General features: G+C 46.3%; 2 protein-coding genes across 2 annotated transcripts in view; both read right to left on the reverse strand.

Moving 5' to 3' along the window:
• KLHL3 (kelch like family member 3) overlaps window positions 1-7,208 on the reverse strand; it is a 47,017-nt gene extending 39,809 nt beyond the window's left edge. The window contains exon 1 of the mRNA XM_075715129.1: window positions 7,195-7,208. Within this exon, the coding sequence (XP_075571244.1) occupies window positions 7,195-7,208 (14 nt within the window). The remainder of the gene's footprint in view (window positions 1-7,194) is intronic.
• A 13,749-nt stretch (window positions 7,209-20,957) lies between these two features.
• Window positions 20,958-21,899, reverse strand: HNRNPA0 (heterogeneous nuclear ribonucleoprotein A0). Its single transcript, XM_075715389.1, has one exon. The coding sequence runs from the start codon at window positions 21,897-21,899 to the stop codon at window positions 20,958-20,960; it is 942 nt and encodes a 313-aa protein (XP_075571504.1).
• Window positions 21,900-22,275: the final 376 nt, after the last annotated feature.

The following is a 22,275-nucleotide window of genomic DNA, read 5'->3' on the forward strand; positions in this document are numbered from 1 at the left end:
GGTTTCCCTCAGCTTCACGTTTGTCCCCTCCTCGCTGCCACCCTTCTTAGTTGGGCTTGTATCACAATAAAAGAACAGGCTGAATCAGTTTAAACCAATGGTCTGGGCAGCCCAGCATCCTGAATCTACCGGTGACTGGAAGATGATGTCTGAGGAAGGGTACGAAGCCAGGGAAGGGTGGAGGGATCCTTCCCCAGAACAGTCTGCCAGCCTCTGCTAAGGTGTGTACGCATGCACACATATATCTATATACACCTATACTCACACACAGTGACTTTGCCTTTGAAAAACACAATTATTCACAATTTACAACCCCTTGACAGCGTGGAGCCCTTGCTGAACATCACACCCTCCCCGCTGCCTGCTCCTGGCCGGTGGCTGTTACCAGCACCACATCCCCCTGTCCTGATTTCGGCTGGGATAGAGTTAATTTTCTTCCTAGTAGCTGGCATAGTGCTGTGGTTTGGATTTAGGAGGAGAAGAATGTTGATAACACACTGATGTTTTTAGTTGTTGCTGAGTACTGCTTATGCCAGTCAAGGACTTTGCAGCTTCCCATGCTCTGCCAGGGGCACAAGAAGCTGGGAGGGGGCACAGCCAGAATAGTTGATCCAAACTGCCCAAAGGGCCATTCCATACCATATGGCGTCATGGGCAGTATAGAAACTGGGGGGGTTGGCCGGGGAGCTGCAATCGCTGCTCGGGAACTGCCTGGGTATCGGTCGGTGGGTGGTGAGCAATTGCATTGGGCATCACTTGCTTTGTATATTATTATTATTATATATAACAATATTATTATTGTTATTATCATTATTATATTGTTATTATCATTACTATTTTACTTTGTTTCAATTATTAAACTGTTCTTATCTCAACCCAGGAGTGTTTCTCACCCTTACTCCTCCAATTCTCTCCTCCATCCCATCGGGGCAGGGGGAGTGAGCAAGCGGCTGCGTGGTGCTTAGTTGCTGGCTGGGGCTAACCCATGACACCCCCAAGACCACACGAAGCTCTTTGCCCCCCCAGGCTGTCCTCAGTGGGCTGCACTGTCCTTCTAGAAACAAGACGCTGAACAGCAGCCAAGCTGCACACAGCTCGAATACACGCCTGCATACTGAGCGGCCTCCAGCTTTGTGCCCGAGACAAAGGTTAATGCCAAAAACCAGCCAAGACCAATTCCTTCACTCTGCTGAGCAAGTGAAATATTTTCAGTCATAAGTGAAGTCGCGAGGCTGAGCACATCACTCAGCACATGTCCCAGATGAGGGAGACAACTTCCTAGACTGCGTTACAGTCATTATCCAATTAGCTTAGTATGGTTGGATTATTAAAAAAAAGTCAGAAAGACGAGTACCTCTTGTTAAACATTCAGTATTCAAGGGACTGGTACCGGGCAAGGACACAACCAGCTTTTCCGTGCCCGAAGAAAGCTGAACTCATTCTGTGCCCCACGTAGCACCAGCGGCGTTCATGGGCACGGAGCAGTGCCGGCACTCGGCTCTTCCCCAGGTCTGCACAGAGACCCGAGGGAGTCTCCTTGCTCCAGGGACACAGACAAATTCAGCTGAGCCTCAGCGCTGTATCTATCAAAAGCCCTGGTTGAAATCTTAGGCCAAGTGAAGGTTGACCACAACTGTAAACACGCCAGCGTAAACCCTTGCTTTTCAAACAGCTAGACCTGCCCTCGCGGCACGCCGGAGCCAAGGAGTGAAGAATGAGGTTCTGGAAGTGCAAGTGACTTCATCGAGGTTTCAGTCTCCAAAGCTGAAACACATACAGGAAGCAAACAAAACAAACGATTAAAAAAAAAAAAAAGAAAAAAAAAAAGAAAGTGAAAGCAAGAGGTGGTGGCAGGGACAGCTGTACCCATCGCTCCTGGGGCGGGAGAGCTGGACCGCCGCGGGACACCGCTTCGGTCGTTGTCAAAGGCAGACCTCGCGGGCTCCAAAATCAAGTGATGCACACAAAAATCATGAGACTGCTTTAATAAAAAAAAGCTCGCCACTGAGATTTATTTATTAGCACTCCAGTGCCAGAGACCAAAGATTCATTATTTTCAAACTTTTCCGCTAGCGAGGGATACAGTTCAAAGGACACGGCAAGTTTCACTGAACACCAAAGTAAATGTCAGATCAGGAAGCCTTCATAAAGCCTCAACCCCACCAACGTTTGTCTGTGTATTTTAAAAGCAAAAACCTTGCTTCAGAATTTTTGAAAAACATCAATCAGTTACTCTTAAAAAGCATGAAAAGTAAGTTTTTAAAAAGCATCCTAAAAGACATCCTCAGCTTTATTAGCAGGGGTGGATTTCACATTTTGCTAAAGGCTGACCATAAGAAAATACCCCAAATTGTCTGGTTAAAAACTTGTTTTAAAAAAAAAAAATCAAGATATGCTATTTAAAGTTTTTCCAAATGACTCACATAAAAAACACATTTAAAAAATTAATGGCCAAGAGCCTTTAACTCATCTTTGAGACTGACTCAGCTCCCACAGAACTGTGTTCCAGTAACGCACGGAGGATGATTTTATCTGAGAGAAAGATTTCACACCCCTTTGCACGCACTCTCAGAGATCACCAACACATTTCCAACATAAAAATGCAAGAACCTAAACGCTCCAAGCCAATGCAACCTGCCACAGAGCAAAAGCTACCCCGAGAACACCAAACCAGTGCATTGCATAGCACTTTTCTGAGGTTTTTTTCCCTACAATGCTAAGAATTATTACAGTTATTACACTGTTATTTATTAATGGAGCAAAGCAAAGGAGGAACAGAGTCCTCTGATCAGAGGTACTGGCTGAGACCACGGGGACGTGCAGGAGCCCCTGCGCGCCGTGACCACAGAGACTTTCCCCCCAGCACCTTCACACTGCCGTAGCTGATGTCCTACCACACCAGTGGGACTCGCAAGCCGGCTGCCAGGAGCAATTTGTTCTATTCCTGGGCTATCCGAGGCCATGCACTGAGCGAACAGACAAATGATTTAATTTCCCTGGGCCAGATGAACATCCTCGTTAGGGGCACAGCAGGATTCTCCTAAAATAAGCAAAGAGGCTCTTACTTTCAGAGAGTGCCAACCCCACCATCACCTCCTTCGTGGCCTTTCAATGCTGTTCCCAAGTAGAACAAACAAACCCTGATTTGGGAGTCCCCAATTAAGCCAGCGCAGCTAATCACAACCCCATTTACACCGTGCTCCTCCTCTCCAAGACCCACTAGCAGGGCTCGGCTCAAGCTACCCGCAGGCTCGCAGCACTGAGCGCGGCCACACACCAGCCAACAGGAAGGTATTTTAAAAACCCATAACCCGTAGCTCTGCTGCATGCATGCATGCATCAACTATAAAGTTGGGTTGCCTTAGTTACCAGCAGTAATTACAGATGTCTTTGTAGATTACGTGAAAGAATAAAAGCTTTCCTTAGAGCTAAACTGTCCCCTGGCAAGATTATTGCCATGCAGAGAGCCGGTAAACCCCAGGAACAAAAATCCCGTCTCCGCCAAAACCAGTTCTACCGCTGGCTTTACTGGAGCCAGGAGTTCACCCTAGAGGAGGGGCAGATCTCAGATGCGCTCTCCTTCGGAGCAGAGAAGGATGAGCTTCTGCTCATGCTTCTGGGAGAACAGCTGCCAGGCTCAGCTGCTGGCCCAGATGTGGACACCACGAAGGTCCCTCTCCACCAGGCTCTCACATTGGAGAGATGATGGGACTCCAGACACATCCAGTCCCGCCCAGCCTCATCCCACTTGTGCGGCACTGGGGAGGTAGCTGGGACCTGCTCTCATCTGCCTGGACACCACCAGCTGAGATCTGCTCTCCTGGGTTGCCCCGTAACACCGCAGAGCTTCGGCCTCCCAAGGTTGGCCAAAGAGTCAAGAGGGCTCAGCGACCTGCGCTCCCACAGCGCGGGCAATCCAAAACCTCCACGGGCACTTCATATTCTTATATTAACTTAAAAATGACATACTAACTGCAAATTTTCAAAGCCTCTGGAGCTTCTTTGTGGGATACATTACAGTCATCGCTGTAAAACGTTAATCTTCAGTTTCTGAGAGGTTTGACATAGCTGTGATCTAAAAGTTTGATAGATGCCCAACAGCAGTTTCTAGCGTTCAAAATTTAAATGCCTCTACTAAGATAAATGGAGACCCAAATATTAGTTTAGTCTTAGCAAAATGAAAAATCTTTTTACCTTAACTGGCGTAATTCTCTGTTTAGAATCAATGGCAAAGATTACGGCACAAATACATTACGCCAAATAGTTTCATTCCTTGAGTCAGGCAGACACAGTAAGAAAAAGATGTCAGTGTAATGGCATATCTAAAAATCTCAATTTTTGAATTTGTCTTTAGGTGTATAAAAAGATAGTAGAAAAATGTGACTGAAGGAATCAAAACAGTGAGACAGATTTTGAGACAATTTCAGAGAAACATAGTATCATTAAAACATATGGGAGGTAGCCTAACGGAAAGGATTATTTTTTTTCTAATAGCATTATTTATTTTCCTATTTTGTTGAATTTTTTCAGTGCCTACATCAACACGGAGATGTTAGCTTAGAAAAAATACACAATTGGTAAACAACAGATCCCCAAAAGGATATTCATATCAAAGGAGACCTCAGGGGAAAAGCAGACTTCAGGAACTACTGAGAAGAAAAGTCTTTGCTGACAGTAATGGAAACAACACAAAATAACTCAGATATGACAATACCATTTGCTTTCAAAGGTGAATACTGTATTTCTCAAACAAATACTACGAAGAAACTACCCCAAAGATAAAGTTAAAAATAATCTGGCATTTTAATTCTTTAACCAAAAAAATTAACATTCCAGGGGTTTTTTTTCCCCTAGTCAAACTCAAACAAATCTTGCAAATTCAGAACCAGAGTACCATGCCCGATCATACGGCCTTACGTAATTTCTCCATAAATGAAAGTCCCTAGGAGCACAGTAAAAGAAAATCAGGATTCTGAAATACTTTATTGCCAAATGTGAATGTTTCAAGTTAAATCCCCCTTGCCCCCGGCTGCTTCTGCCCACGTGCAATGACATGGGCACATGATACCACTGAACAACTCGGATGCGCAAGCTATCGGGACATTTGAGTGCGGGCAGGCTTGGGACCAGAGTCAGAGGTGATGTGAGCACCAATAACATGTTCCTCACTGACTACAAAAATGGAAAAAGCAGTAACATTAAAAAGCAGAGGGAAGTCTGCTGTCATGAAAGCCACAGAGTGTAAAATTTGAGGTCTAATCTGCATGACGTAGATCTGAGCTGAAATGCAGAGCAAAAGTACAAAAAACAGGAACAGAACCAGCCCACGGTGCTCACCCACCAAGGTCATTTTTCAACACCTCCTTCCAGGACTTGCTCACAGCAGGCAAGGCAGCCTCAGCACAGTCCCACACGACATGTCCTTTCGAACGAGAAAGCAGGTGAGTATTTCCAGCTTTCCTTGCCGAGAGTCAAACCCTACATCATTACTGCCCGCAACCAGTTCAGGGCCACCTTCCTCTTCCCAAAAACTAGAAATATTTGGAATATTGCTCGCAATTCGGGTAATCATTCCTCAGTTCCAGAGGCAAAGAACATGCTGATGGGGACAGTCCTTCGTGCCCTAAAAAACAGATGGGCTGGAAAAAAAAGATGAGGCAAAACAGTCCAGGTACTTCCCCAATGACTTTTTCACCGCCACATCCCAACAAAAAGCCTTCAGTCAAAATGAGACCATTGCTGGTAACCATAAGAAAAGATAGTCAGTAATAGTGCCACGGATGATCCCAGCCTGCAGTATCGAAACAGCCCCTCTCCACTTCCTCAAACCCTAGACTCATTTATATATAAAGAAAAAAGAAGGAAAACCTACTCCATGGGCTAGCATTTAGCATGATAATCTAAGATTTCAAGGGACCCAAAATTACTCAATAGCTGGATTAATATCCAGAGGTGGCCATTCACATGCTTCTGGGAAGCAGAAGCCATGCAATGTAATTTTAAGAAAAATGTGGCAGGCTGAAAGTTTTGTTTTGCACATTAAATACAAAACAATTGCAACCCTTGAGTCACGTAAGGGTAGAAAGCTGCCCTTCGGAGCTTGGAAAGCAACTCCCACGGGCTGCTGCGAGCATTTTTCCTCAACAGAGGGAAAATTTCCAGAATTTGGGGGTTGACCCCAGCTTAATTTTTCAGTGTATCATTATTTAAACGAAACTGCTGTCAAGCCCTGATGATTAGTACTACCAGCGGGTCGAGCCCCTTCTCTGTATCCCCCACCCCCTGCAAGGTCACCAGCACAAAAGGAAGCACTCAGCATGTCCTGTTTTTAAAAAAAAATACAAAAAAAAACCCCAAACCAAAACCCAAACCAGCTTCATGTTTAGTTTGAAGCAGTACAAGCGAGGTTCTGGTGCGCAAAAGGCAGAGAGGGGAGGAAGAAGGAAGGCAGAGCAGAAACACTGACCATCTCTCCGGCGTCTACGAAGTGCCTGTGCAGCAATAATCTCTTTTACGTGTTCAGTGGACTCTGCGAGCGCTTCTGCACACAGGTTTTAGAGCAAAATAGCTGCCTTGCAGGAAATAAAGTATATACGGCCCAGCTGCCGTGCGAGGGACACGGGATCCCCCGTGCCTGCCGTAACACCCGTGCGGTGCACAGCTTCTACGTACACCGACAGGTAAATTGGCCCCGAAGGCTCCACAGATGTTACAGATTTTCACTCAAACCTCAAGCGAGCCAAAATATCGGTGGGTATGTCTTCAAGGGAACGACAAAGTGAGCGGCTGGAGGTTGGAGATGCGGGCAAGGCGGGCGCGAGCCCGGCGTTTTTGCGAGGCACGTCTCGCCGACGAAGGACCCTGCAGCCCGGCAGCCCACCCTCCTGCGCTCCAGCAGCACCCACCCGAGCAGCCTCCCTTACCTCGCTATCCGTACGTAAAGAGCATCCTGCCGAAAAACCCCGCTCCGTTCCCTCGGTGTGGGTAGACGGGGCGAAGCCGCCGGTCACCATGACATTGCAACAGCTAGCGCTGCCACGGCAGGCGCTCGCCGCGGAGGGTATTTCTGCAAAGCGGGCAGGAATGGGGATGGCGGGGGGTCCCCGCAAGCCGCATGGCTCCGCACCGCCACGGAGGGCTCCCCGGCGAACGGCAGCCCCGCGGCAGACACAAAGGCTCGGCGGCGGCACCTACCTCTCCTCCTCCATCGTGCGGCGCGGCGGGGGCCGGGGCCGTGGCCGGGGCGGGCGGCGGGGCAGGCTCAGCGCCCCGGGCCCGGCATGGCTGCGAGCGGCCGCCCCCGCCCCGGGCCGCTTCCTGCGGGAGCGGAGCGCTGCGTCCCCGCCGCGGCCGCAGCCCGCACCGCCCCCCGCCGCCCGCAGCCTCCGCCCTCCCCGGGCCCGCTTGCGATCGTCTCCGGGCAACGGCAGCCGTGCAGGGCGGCCCCGCCGCCGGCCCCGAGAGCGCCCTCCTCGCCCGGGCTGCGCTTGGCGCCGCGGGCACCAGCCCCGCTGGCGGCAGCCGGGGACGGAATAGGTCAAAATGGGCCGCCCCGGCTGGGGGGGGGGGGCGGGAACCCGCCGGGCAGCGGGACGGGAGAGCGCTGGCACCCGCGGGGAGCGGCTCCGGTCTCCCCAGCGTCCACCGGCTGCTGCTCGTCGTCCTTGCACCAGGGCCGCTGCCTGCGCGGCCGGAGCTGGCCCCCGCGGAGGTGGCGGGTGAGCCGGGCGGCCCCCGCCGCTGCAATCCTTGCAGTCTGTAGGAGAAAGGGCAGCTTCGGCGGACTGCAAATCCCCGGCGCCCAGCACAAGGTCAAGGCTGCGCGCAGGGCAGCGGCAGGAGAGGACTGGCGATGCTCAGACCTGCTGAGGAGGGAGAGGGGCCCAGCACCCCCAGGTCTCCCCACGCCCTCCGCAGAAAGCAGGATCTGGCCTCCGGTTCCCCAGTTTACAAAAACCTTGCTGTCCTGTGCAGTCTATCAGGCCAAACGCGCGCTGCGCAGGAAATACGGGTCCTTCTAAACCGCAGGTGCTATTTAGCCTGAAGCGCTAGACATAAAATGAGGAAAAAAAAAAATTACAGATTTAAGTGAAAGGCCCTGCATTTGCCATTTTTATTCCAATTGCTACAAATGCAGGGACTTTCACTTAAATCTGTAATTTTTTTTTCCTCATTTTATTAAAAGATTCTCTCAATCTTATTCTGCAACAATGAGGCCCCAGAGGTTAATTATGATAGACAGGAACATTTACTTTCTTGTGCAAAGAGATAAGAAGAAGTATTGAGAGATTTCTCTTGCGAGAAACCATTCCATCTCTTTTGTAAATAAAATTACCTCACTTTTCCACACTTCTCCTCAAACCATGTCCTCCTCCTCCTTACCAACCTAAGTTTCATACATCTTTTAAAATGTACGGGAAATGACGACTGAACAGATGCTGTCGCACCTTCCACATGAGGGTTTCAAAAGCTTGTTGAGAATCTTAACTAGTCATCACCCCCATTCTTCAGATAAGAAAACTTAACACACCTGGAAGTTAAAGGACTTGAACAAAGTCACATGGGGATGCAGAGTCTGGAGTCCTGCTGTTTAAACACCATTTGGCAGCCTCCCCATAAGCAGAAGAAATACAGATAAAGTCATGAAGTCAAACCTCACACAGGATTCAGGCAAAAGGAGATGACTCCTGCGTCTCCCTTTGAGAATCCTGTTAAACTACTGGTTCCACACATCCAGATCCTCAAGTATTTCCCCAGTGTCCATTCAGTCTTACACCCTTGATGCACAACAGGCAAAACTGCAAGACGTAAGAGTTCAAACCAAAGAACAGGTAACGATACCAAAAATACTAGACTTTATCTAGAAAACAAGGGCTGGAACTTGTTTCCACTGAGTAAGTCCCTCAGTAATCATAAAAGATGTAAGAGCAGTCCTGAAATTGCTGCCTAGTACCTGTGTACTTTTATTAACACATAGTTTTTAAACACCAAAATATTTGGCTTTCATCATTTAAAAAAAAAAAAAAATATATATTATCTCACTTCAGTCAACCTGGGAACTAGGCATCTAGGTTGAACCACACCAGCAATACCTTCTTACGTGCTTTGCCCCACCGACACATCTACCGCTGGACTCTACAAATGCCTAGAGCAACCACGGAAAGGGAAATCCCAGCGACGGACAACAGCAAACCCGTGAACAGTCATTGCTGGGATGGGACAAAGACATGTTCCAGTAATCACAGATTACCTTTATAGCAGCCTTGCAAAATAATCATGACTGTGTAACAACCCCAATAAAAACAAGCAAGAAATTTTTGTAAGTGCAAAGATTGACATCTTGAAAGAGCAGGTGGTTAAAAGTAATTAGTAACACTAGCCTCTCTCAAAAATTCCTGGTCCCAAGTAGTCCTAAATTCCTCCTATATCTAATCTCCCTTCAATCACTGGCAACCATATAACCGATGCTCAGAGCAGAAAGGTCCACAGAACGCCTGTTCCAGCCGGTACCACCATCCCTCGGCCCACCAAAACCTTTCCAGATTCCTGCGACAACCTTCAGATCTACAGTGAAAGACCAAACCCCCCAACTCTAACGAGCCGTAGGGAGATATGAAGAGAGATCAAAGCATTGCCAGTGTCCCTATGACAGCAAGGAATTTCTACAATAAAAATGCCAGGAAGGGAGGGAATAAAAACAACCCCTGCCAATCCGATTCAAAACTCTCTCCCAGCCCAGAGTCTGGCCGCTGGTTTATCCCTGAGGTTGTAAGGAAAGCACGTTGAGTGCTTCTGAGAATTTAATTCTGTGAAGAGCCCCAACATGCTCTGACAACGCCCTGCCGATCTCCACAGCTTCAGCAGAAGCCAGAAAGAGCCCCCTCCCCAAAACCCAGCAGAAAGCACTCTGCATCAAGGGGGGGGGCGGGGGAATAAAACCACCAGTCCTGGCTCTTCAAGGCAAAATGCAAGAGCCACAAATCACAGGATCATACAGCTTAAATACAGTGCAAGCAGCAAGTCAGGAACCCTTCACTCCCCTGTATATACCCATTTTCGGGTATATACCAACATACAGATTCCAGAGATCTGTATCATAAACAATTTGCTATCTTTAGCAGCTCTCCTTTCTAGCTGTATAATCCCCGCCACCAAATTGCTAATCATCTTTCTTAAAAAACTATGGCTTCTGCATTGAGGAGCTGTGAAAGGTATGCATGAAACACCGCATTCACGGAAGCTTCCAAGGCTGAACCTTCTCAGCCTAAGTTATTTTTCATTCTGTTTTTCAAAAGATATATATGTCTCAGTCTTATAATCAAACTTATTTTATTTTTATATATATCTCTCTATATATATCTGAGTGAACAACCTGATCTAACCCTGAAGCTGGTCCTGCTTTGAGGGATGTTGGAACAGGATTACCTCCAGAAGTCCCTTCCAATTAAAATTATTCTGTGATTCTGATTAAGTAAATATTCATTTAGATAGACCTCTATTTAGACCATAAGTTTTCTGGAAAAAGGTCCACTAAGAAAACTAATCTAAGAAAAACAGTGAAAGGTATCTACCGAAACAGATGCCCTGGTATCTCAGTGGCTAACTGAAGTCACTTGGAGGTGACACTTGGGTACCACGCTGACTCCCAGGGGACCCGGAGCACGAGGTGAGGTGACCTGGCAGGGAAGTCCCGAAGGTATATGCTGCCTAACCACTGCTAGCATTTAGAGCATGTCATATTGCTTTCACATAACAAAACCAAAACAGCAGCTAAAATTCAGCTATTACAGCAACTCACAGGCACCCAAGTGAACACATGGCTCAAAAAGGAAGCTCTAGGAGACCTTCCAGGTAGGGACCTTCTCAGAGCTGGAATCAGTGATGTTTTGGCAGCTGAAGCTTAGAATCATAGAATCACAGAATGCTTTGGGTTGGAAGGGACCTTTAGAGCCCACCCAGCCCAGCCCCTGCAGTGAGCAGGGACAGCTTTAACCAGCCCAGGGTGCTCACAGCCCCGTCCAGCCTGGCCTGGGATGTTTCCAGGGATGGGGCCTCCACCACCTCTCTGGGCAACCTGTGCCAGTGCCTCACCACCCTCACTGTAAAACATTTCTTCCTTATATCCAGTCTAAATCTATTCTTCTTTAGTTTAAATCCATTACTCCTTGTCCTGTCACAACAGGCCTTGCTAAAAAGCTTGTCCCCATCCTTCCTATGGGCTCCCTTTCAGTACTGAAAGGCCACAGTAAGGTCTCCCCGCAGCCTTCTCTTCTCCAGGCTGAACACCCCCAGCTCCCCCAGCCTGGCCTCGTAGGAGAGGGGCTCCAGCCCTCGGATCATTTCTGTGGCCTCCTCTGGACCCGCTCCAGCAGCTCCATGTCCTTATGCTGAGGGCTCCAGAGGTAAGAGGCTCCCACTGAAGCACTGTTTTCTGAAGCGGGTGGTTTGTAGAGCAGAGAGGGCTGGAGCACCCACCCAGCACACACTCCTGTGCCACACGCCAGCAAAACTGGGCTCTATGAAATACATTTTCCTTTAATCTTTAACATAAATCACCATTCCTGTAAAAATAGTGGGTTTACTCCAACACTTTCATCATAATGTTACCAGCTTTAGAATAACAACCCCTGGCCATCTTCATCCCCAGGCTGTGATTTCTGGGGTGTAAGCCGTTCTATTGCTCACCCTACACAGCAGTAACAGATCAGCTGAAAATGTTCTTCCTGCTCCTCCTCTTAATCTTTCCTGTGGCATAAGCAATTGATGTCGCCCGCAGTCAGCTATGTCAGAAGCACAGACTTCCTGCCCTGTAGTCGCATTACATACTTATCAGAAACTTGCTGCAAGATTTTCACATAGGTTTTACAGTTTAGAATTGAGCGCTCAAAAGGAAAAATTAACATTCAGGAAGAAAGCTGTAAAAACAACTGTTGTGGGCACTAGAACAAAGGCAAAGGCCAGTATTCAGATGCCTAAATACTACCAAGTCCCTCTGCCTCACGAGTCCTTCGTTTTGACCCCCATTTCTGCACCTACTGAAGTGTACAGTTCTCGCTAAAGGCTGAGTGCATGGACTGGAGAAAAAGTTTAGGCTACGGCCCAAAATGTGGGATTTTTGTTTTCCCCAAAATTTTTTGCTGAAGTGTTGACATACCATTTTAATGTGATTGTCTTTTTAATATATCCCTTAATGCTTCCACTACCACCTTCTGTAACAAGGGGAAACTACCCATATGCTTCTTAAAGACATTGTATGCCTTAATTAGTATTTGTATACTGTAACTCTGAGAGACCAGCACAAACAAACCTATTCTCCTTCAGGATCTCACCACCCCAACCCAAGCCTCTTTACGACTACTCCTTGTACACCCATTGCCTCGCTCTCTTCTTGAAATTTTTTAAAAACATTTCATTTTTTGTTCTTTGCAAAAGCCAAGAAATCCAGTCCACCATCCTCGTATCATTAACACAACATGCTGCGACATTAACACGAATGAGCAAATCACACAGCTGCCACACAGAAATTTAGGCAAGGCTGTTTTCTGCAGGCACATTATTTTACCTGAGCAGAAGCAGCGCTCTCATGCAGCATGTCTTCCTGGCAGGTAACGGATTGTCCTTCGTTATCTAGCTTGGTATTTTCTGGGCAAACACCTTTTTCTGCCCAATCTCCATAGCATATTCAGAGTGGGAACTGTATGTCAGGGGCTCAGCTTGGGTTTCTGTTCACTTACTGAACTTTCACGGTGTGCTTTTCAGGGCTCAGCTTTCCCGTCCTCCCTCTCTCTCTCCACGCAGAAGTGCACCCTGTGAGGGAGAAAGAAAACACACTTTGAGAAGGCATTAGAGAGCGTGCCGCACCAGCTTGTTGCAAAAGTTTTGGCCTAGAGCAGCACTAGCAATAAGACAAGCCCAGCTCTTCCTTCCCAACCTTCCTTCCAAAGGCGATGTTTCTCAACTCCCTCTCGGCCGATTCCCCAGCGCACACAAAACAAGAGCTCCCCATTGCCACCAGCTACGCACAAACTCAACGTAAGGTTTCCAAAACACATGTGGTGCTGACTCATCACCAAGCTCGTGCCTCAAAGAGGCTTTAAAAGTAGCTTTGACACACAGAGCAGAAGCCCAGATTCTATCTGGTGCTGGGTGAGTAAAAGAAAACTCCAGTAATAGCTTCTAAAAGACATAATAACAGAAAAAAATAATTTGTCTACATTTAAAATTGCAGAAAGTAACGGATGGGTTGGGCCTAAAGGAAAAAAAGGCATGGTAATTTGCACCAGGTTACTTACTGCAAAGGCTTGAAACCTCCCCTTGTGCTCCTGGGGATCTCACTCTTTCAGGAGGATACCTTTCCATGAAAATAACAGTAGAAAGCTAGACATTACTTATCTTGCAGGATGCACTTTGCTAAATAATCTATGCAAGAGGCATTAGCAACTACTACCACAACTGTCCTGCAGTCCAGTAGCGATCTCAGGGGGAGAAGTCCTGAAGTTGCAGACAGGACTCTAAGGAGCCCTCTCCAGTAAATGGAGCATCATTATTCCAGCAGTGGTGGAAAGAAAACAATTAAACAAGCCCGAATGAAGTCACACAGTGAAGGACTTTGGCTGAATTTGTTACCCAGTAAATTTAAAAGATTACTAAAACCTGAAAAGGTACTAGACAACCACACAGAGAGAACTGGGAATTCAGCATCAGAAACCTTTCACGACTCCGCAAGCCAGCCAGGGAGCAGTCAGTGAGCCCAAAAGCAGAGGACACCCCTTTTGAGGGGGGAGGGGACCTGGAGGGTGAAACAGGAGTAAACTATTTCAAAAGACAGCTGATAGTGTTGTGCTTTTATACAAGAGCGAGGCAAGCACAGCCATCCCCCAGGGCCATGCCCTGCCCACGTTGTTGTAATTTGTTCATCAGGGTGTGTGGTTGGGAGAGGGAGGCTTTCCACTGAAGCTGCAGTAAAGAAAACAAGATTATTGATCCACAGAGAACAAGTAAAAAGAGCATGAACCTCCAGTCCTGAACACTGCTCCTGCGTTTTATCCAGCATTACTTTAATCCAAGTCTAAGCTGGAAACAGGGACCGGACTCCTGATTTTTCTTCTTCCCAATCAGTGCCTACAGTGACGAGACTCAGGCTTCCTTCCCTCTGGGATTTTGTAGAAAGCAAAATTTCTTACAAAACAGAAAAAGTCCATTGTAAAACCACAGAAAGCAACAAAAGTTACAGAAATGACAGAAGAGACTGAGACGCTATTCATCTTTTACATTGACCGGACTACAGGCTAACAGCGTATTTTCAGATGCGTAGCTTTGCACGCCTTTTAATTCAAAACAGTATTCCCAGTGAGAACGGGGCTTTCTGCGAGACAAACTAGTTGGCAATTGCATGGGATAAAGTAGCATTGAACAACTGAAGTATTTTCAGATTCATCAGCTCATTCTGCTTCTAAGGAATTTTTCTGCAATGTCCATCAGCAATTTGTACTTTGATGGTAGTGAGCAAATGTGCATCTTGACACATTTCCAGCCAGAAACTTAATCCCTTTCTAAATTGGCATCAATTCTTTACTGCATTACACATGAAAAGAGATATTTATAGTAGTTTAATGAATGTAATATGTAACAAAATTATACATAGCTCTACATTGTGTAGTTTGGGTTGGTTTTTTTTTTTTTGAGGAAGAGCTGTTCTTTCCAAATCTGTGTGTTTTCCATTTGTGAAAGCATTCAGGAATGAAGCTGTACGCATCAGACTAAGAGGGTTAATATCCAGATGCCTCAGAGAGATGGCATTATTAGTCTGACTGGGCCTGACATCTAGTTTTCAAAGTTAAGGAGCTTTGGTTACTTGGATGGCTGACAATCCGAGAATAGCCAGTGCTCTAAGCTCAATGCTTTCTGTAACAGCAATAGGCAATACGACAGCTTTGCCTAACAAACATTTAGCAAAAAAAAAAAAAGTTACACCAAGATCAACCGCACTGAGAAAGTACTTAAGAAAACGCTGCTGCAACTTTTAGTTTAGGACCTCTACTGGCAAAGGTTGAACTAAGGACAGAGCACAGTATTTTGATTTTATTTTTTATGCTTTTTTTTTTTGCTACAGGCTAGACCTGAAGTGTTTCAAATTTTTAACTGCTCAGTGTATTCAGCAGATAGGAGAACTATGGGAAATAAAAGAATCTGAAGAATGCCTCTCTTCTGCACCAAACTACAGCTTTACAGCCCTTGCTCTTTCAAAGTTCCCACTACCCATTTTCCCCACAAGATGGGTTAGATGTTTTTAAGGGGAGTATAGATATGACTGAAATGCTCTCAGAACCATATGAACAAGAGGTATCGGTTCAAAAGTGACTATATATTTCCTCCCATTTATACAAAACAAACACACACACACAAAAAAAATCGAGGAGGGTTCTGGGAGCAGAGAAGGCAAAAAGACTAGGATTTGTCAAAGGAACGTGAAGGAGGAAAGCACGCAACTCCATCAGCCCCTTCACAAGTCCTAGTATACAGGTAAACGATAGAAAATTCCTAGATAACGATATAGAGCAGAAAGACTTTCATCTTGTTATAAGAAATACACATCTGACACCCGTCAATAGTAGTACTTACATTACAGTACAAATAAATACTCATTAAAGGTAAGTGGAAGTAGAGGTAAGGTGGGTGTGCACGTATACACGCACCTACCAGAAATAATAGCGTAGCAACACTTCAATAGCAGACCTAAAAAAAGCCCATCAACAGAAGCAAATAGTGCTTGTTCAGGCTGGCTCCAAACTCCTTACGGTGTGCTTGTATTGTGGAATACGTTTTAAAATGAAGCAGGGATGTAACCGTTTTATTCGCTTAAGAAATACAGAAAACAACAAGCAGAAAATTCATCTTTAAGGGATGCATACACCAGGTCACAGAATCAGGTATGCGAAAAATATTAAATAACCCATTGTTTTGTAAATGACACCTCTGGTTAAGGTGAAAGACTGAAATTTTGGGGGTTACACTTTCAATCACCTAACATTAACCCAAGGTATTATATATAGACACATAGTTTGAAAAACATATTGGAAATGCCTTCTTCCTATTAAAATAGCTTAGAAAGCAGAGGTCTGTAACAACGTATACCACGTAAATGTGGTACAAACTTGATTATGTGATAAACACTAACCCGTAATAGCTACTACAGGACAAGCAATCCTTTTAAAAAGGCCTGGATAAGCTACCTTCTATTAGAAAACCAATCATCTCACAGACTGTAGGAGCAAAACCCCATTCTCACAAAATACACCATGTTTTTGTTTCCTGTGCGCGTATCAGAAGGGAGTCCTTCAGTTTTATTTTTTAGAGATTAACTAACAATTTAAACGGAACATTTGCATTTTAGAAAGAACATTCTGAGGTATGTAGAAAAAAGAAGCGGCTCTCTTTTCAGACTTGAATGGGAGGTTGGGGTCCTCAGCACCACTCAGGCTCAGACCCTTTCAGCAGCGATAGGAATGCCATTATATTGCGACAATAGTATCAGCTGACAGGGCAGGATAATAAACCAGTGTTCTGACCTACGCTATCCACTTCGGTCTTGCAATGCTAAATGAAAGCAAAATCTGCTTTCCAGAAAGGATCGAAGTTGGGGTGGGGGGAGAACACCATAAAGTATTTGAGAACTTTAAATCACATTTTTAACCATCTTAAATATTCCGGCTTCACCGATCGTTAAGTATGTACGCACAAAGTATCCAACAGAGTTCAAGCACAGCTCCTGCCAGTGCCCCCGCTGTGCACGCCGTCCGTCGGCATCCCAGCAGGTCTGCGCTCCCGTAAGCGGAACTGGGAGTCCGAGAGCGAGTACCGCAGCTGCACCACTTGCAACTATTTCAAACACACAACACAAAACCAAAAGCTTGCTCAATCCTGGAGGGTAAAGATTCTCTGCCTAAGTATACTACACAGGCCTGCAGAGCAAGGCACAGCTTTTATTTCTCAAGTCTCACAGCTGTAATACAGACAGTGACCCACAGAGATTTACCGTGATCACAGCTGTTTCAGTTGTTACTGCTGTTGTGAACTACCTTCTCACCACCTAATGGTAAAACAAGTGAGAGGTACTTCCACTGATTTGTGCAAGTATAGATTCATTACGTATACAGGTGTTTAGGGTGTTTCTTTTTAATGCAGTAGTCACCTGTATTATAAAAGTGTACATTAGGCCAATTTTATTAGCCAAATAAAATTTACAAGTCACACAAGAAGCAGAATCAAGAACAAATTATACTTTAGACATGAATACGCATTACTACTAAAAAACTGTGCGCACATCACAACACACTGAGCTATACTGTGATACTGTAGTCTCTGAAAAGCTTTATTTTATGGAATTTCTTTTTGTTCACGCAGATTACAAAAATGAACATCTGTGTTTTAAGAAAACTACTGCACTTTTACTTTCATTATTAAATGCTGAAAGTAAGCTAATTGCTCTCACTTCCTATTTCTCACAGGTGAAACCACCACAATCCAGCATTCATTCCTGAACAGAAGGCCATTAAATTATTGAGATAATCTCAGACACATATACTTCAGAACTAAACTACAAACTAAGGAACAGCAAACTAAAGTTATTTTATCTCTACCTCCGTGACCATCCTAGAGCGACTGTGCAGTCACAAACTTCTTTCTTTACACGCCAGCTATAGACTTCATTTCATCTTAGTTCCTCCTGTGCACCTCTACACAAATCCACCCAGGGGTCAGAAAATTACTAAATACCATGAAATACATAAGCAAAGCTTTAGCAACAAATCTCTTCTGTTCACTAGGAACTGTACTAGAAACCGGTTTATATTCAAAGAGAGTCGTTATCGTGTCTTTAATGCTATCCAATACAGATTTGCATCTCTCCCTATATGCCGTGGTACGTCCTAGCATTACTTATCAAACACGAGCCTCCCAGATGTTACCTGCGTTGTCACAAGGAATTTCTTGCTCCCAAGAGACAAGAGCAGAGCATGTCCCACCTACTCAAGACGCACACCACAGAACACTGTTAAACAGATGACAATCTTTTGAGAGAGAAATTAGGTAGCATACTCCCCAACAGAGGTGCAATTTCTAGGATCTGCTTTTTACCCTAGAAGACATTAGTCCTACAAGAGGACTGTTACATACAGGTAATCAAACAGCATGTTTCAGTACGATTCTCAAAATCAAGCTACAGCTTGGCAAAACTGTCAGATTTCACACATGAAGTCACTTTTTTAAAAAAACTACTTGCTTCTAGCGTCAACATATTCCTTCATGGCACACATGATGTGAAAATACCATAAAGCTATAGTTGGTGCGCAAATCTTTACCTTCCCGAGTCAAACGACAAGCCACATCACAGAAGTGAATTTATTTCTTTCAAAACCAAGCTGTCCCTTGCTAAGGTTAAGGCAATTCACCATTGCAAGAGACTGAATCATACACCCAAACTAACACAAGACCTAGAACTCAGTAGTTCATTTCAGCTACCAAAAGGAACGCTGTGCTTCAAGTGAAGTTCCAGGATAACTGTCCAACATGTTTTTTAAAGCGCAAAGGTAAAGTAAAAAACTTTAAGCCCAGTGAACTGAAATAAAACCAACTACCTGAAGCTGTTCGCTGACAGAGCTAGTACTTGCAGTGTTTTACAAATACTTCTCCAAAATGACTTGCACTTTCAACAACGTATCAGCGATACTGGTTCACAACAGAGGCTAACAAGCTTTTGAGACAGAAGAATTACAATATAATTGCAAACAGCAAGTTACTTGGAACCTATTTATAAAAGCTAAGCCAAAGAGAACCAGTTTCACTGCAAGAGCCATAAATTATCACAAGTCAAGAGGAAACTCAGGTCTTGGTTTAAATCCTGATGATGCCAAAAGGCTGCCCTGTTTATTTAAGCTTACGTTGGTAATTAAGTTGATGCTAGTTTTACTTCTAATAGCAACAAAAAGACTCAACTAAAATCAGCATCAGGTTAGATTGACTGGTATCAAAGGCTGACAATACCTTCAAATTTCACACGAAATCCTCCAGCCCAGAAGCAAAAGCCCTAGACGTTTACTTCCCACGGGAATCAGTGGGAATTATATCTCTAATATCTTGTATGTCTGGAGCAAAGCAAAAAAATCAGCTTTTAAGATGCAGTCCATAAAACATCAACATTAAAGACTAAGTGCTTAGAAACCTGAAGTCAAAATAACTTTTCACTTTTCAAATCCATGCCCCGTATCATACATACTCTCACTCAAGCATATAAGGAATTCAAATCTTTATTTGATATCCATAAACGTTGCTATTCTCTATTTCTATGCAGGAAGGCAGTTTTCCCCTAAAACATTATGCTTTTTAATAAACAACAAACTTTTAATTCTATTGCGTGAAAGGGCTACAAATATACATTTGTTAACCAAGCAGACTACACAGATATTTTTGCTTTACAACTGGCACCTATGTTACTGGTACACTTAGCTGGCTCATTTATCATAGCACTTTGCCCACGTAGTTTAGATTATCACTTTTTGAAACATGGGCAATTGCAATTATTTAAAAAAAAAAACCAAACCAAAAAAACCAAAACGTGCTGAGGCAGGTATTGCAAATCCATTCCTTTTTTCCAGTCAACACTCATGGAGCCCATCTTTATTCGTATGCAGGTGTCATTGCATTCTACACCAGTCATCTAGTGGCATAAAATAACTTTCAAAAGTCTAGTACAATCGTTAGCGAACCAATTTTACTCCTGCTGTAACGAAGCCTGCAGCAAGGGGGCTGCCATCCTGTCGGTAGATGGTGCTGCGAGAGATTCTCGGGGAACTTTAACGTAGGACAATAGTTCAGAGTGAAAAGTCTGTTAACCCGGTACTATGAAAACAAGTATGCCTTTAATCGAAGGGATAAATGTCGACCCTTTCCTGGAAGGAATCATACACAGACAAACCGGTAAGAGGACTTGAAACTAAGCAATTGGAAATTCTGAACATTTTATATGAATGAAGCACATGCTTAACACAAACTATTTCTTCCAAACTACACAGTACATACGTTGATGGAAGAGTCCTATAGAAAAAATTGACCAACCATGTCAGCACGTCAAACTGCCTAGTACAAGATGGTGGATGCACACAAACTGCATAAGTGAGAATGGATATTTAAAAAACAGACCACATCCACGGATTAGCACTTCAAAAATTTCTTTCTGCCGAGTGTTTGAAAAACCAATAAATCCACTAGGGGAGTAGCAAAAAAGTCAGTTAGGACCTTTACTGGCAATAAAATATTTACTCTAAGTACATAGAGATTTTAAAGCAGAGGAACACTTGCTTCAAACCTAGAAAAGCCTTAAAACCGTACGGAATGGATCCTAGGAAAAAAAATTAGACATGTAAAGGTCAATGAACACAATGATTTATTTAAAAAATAAAAAACGTAAAAACGATTTTTTTCCTCCTTTACAGAAATGTTAATTTCAGTCATGGGATCCGAGTAGATTTTGTAGAAAAAAATGTAGTAGCCAGGTATCGAGTCCTTAGAACAAAGGAAATTCCCCCGTAACCCTCCCCAGTTTTTACTCCAGATCGGCAAGACGCTTCCCACCCCGTACCCCCAAAAAACAAATTAAAACAAGACATTTTTCGTTGCTAGTATAAAAACGACCAAGGTCCAAGTAATAATAAAAAAATAGAGTCCATCAATGACTGTAACACAAAGTATGTGTATGTGGGGCCCAGTCCATCTTCAGAGAGAAAGAAGTGGCACAGGCAGCAGAGGCGACCCCCAGGGGGCATTTAGGAGCTGCTCCCACAGCAGGGAGGCATTTAAAAGGAGCTGCCCTTCGGCGAATGAGGGGAGAAACCATTGAGAAGCTGCCCCGTATCAAAGGGAGGGCTCTCCACGCCACCCCCAATGCGTATGGGCGCTCCAGCTCAGAAAGAGCCGCCCCCGTAGCCTCCCCCACCATAGCCTCCTCTGTACGGTCCACTGTTACTGCGGCCCCCCCAGTTGCCGCCCCCTCCGCCACCTCCTCCGCCGCTCTTCATGGGGCCGTAGGAGGACTGGTGCTGGCTGTAGCTGCCGAACCCGCCGTACCCGTTGCCGTAGTCGCCGCCTCCCCCTCCGCCGCCGCCTCCGTAGGAGCCGCTGCCATAGGAGCCGTAACCGCCGCCGCCGCCGCCGCCTCCGCCGCCGTAGCCGCCGTAGCTGTTGTAACCGCCGCCTCCTTTGGAAAGGCCGTTGTGATCCCGGTTGCCGGATCCGCCGCCGCCCCGACCCCTTCCTCCTCCTCTGCCTCCCCGGGAGGGCCTGGAAGAGCCGCCGCCGCCGCCCGACTGGATGTCCTCCTTGGGCACGGCCTTCTTGACCTCCACGCGGTGGCCCTGGATCGGGTGGAACTTGACCACGGCCGCCTTGTCGGCGGCGTCGTGGTTCTGGAAATAGACGAAGCCGAAGCCGCGCTTCTTCCCGCTCTGTTTGTCGGCGATGATCTCGGCCTTCTCCACGGGGCCGAACTGGCTGAAATGCTGCACCAGGTCCCCTTCGCCCACGTCCCCTTTGAGGCCGCCCACAAAGAGCTTCTTCACCTTAGCGTGGGCCCCCGGTTTGGCCGAGTCCTCCCGGGACACGGCCCGCTTCAGCTCCACCGCGTTCCCGTCCACGGCGTGGGGGGAGGCGGCCATGGCGGCGTCGGCCTCCTCCACCGCCGAGTAGGTGACGAAGCCGAAGCAGCGGGAGCGCTTGGTCTGCGGGTTGAGCACGACCACGCAGTCGGTGAGGGTACCGTAGGCCGCGAAGTGCTCCCGCAGCCCGGCCTCCGTGGTCTGCACGTTCAGGCCGCCGATGAACAGCTTGCATAGCTGCGAGTTCTCCATGCTGCCGCCGGTGCCGGGGCTGCGCCTGGGCCTGGCGCCGAGACTCCTCCTCCTGTTGGGGGGCAGCTCTGAAGGTTTTTTCCCCCCCTTCTCCGTCTTGCCGCTTCGTCCCCCTCGCTCGCTGCGAACAGCGCGACCTCACGGCTGCGGCAGCCGCCGGCGATGGCTCCCTCGGCCTGGCCCAACGCCTTCGCTTCGCCTCACCTGACCAGCAGAAGAGACGGGGCGTCCCAGCTGCCGCCGCTCCCGCAGAAAGGGGGGTGGGGGTGGGGGAAAACACAGGCACGCACAAAATGGCGGCTGCTACTTCTCCAGAGCTCGGCCGGCGACTGGTGCCCACACAAAGGGGACGCCGGGAGCCCCGCCCGCACGGCCG

The sequence above is a fragment of the Pelecanus crispus genome, chromosome 8 (assembly GCF_030463565.1).
Source record: "Pelecanus crispus isolate bPelCri1 chromosome 8, bPelCri1.pri, whole genome shotgun sequence".
NCBI lineage: Eukaryota > Metazoa > Chordata > Aves > Pelecaniformes > Pelecanidae > Pelecanus > Pelecanus crispus.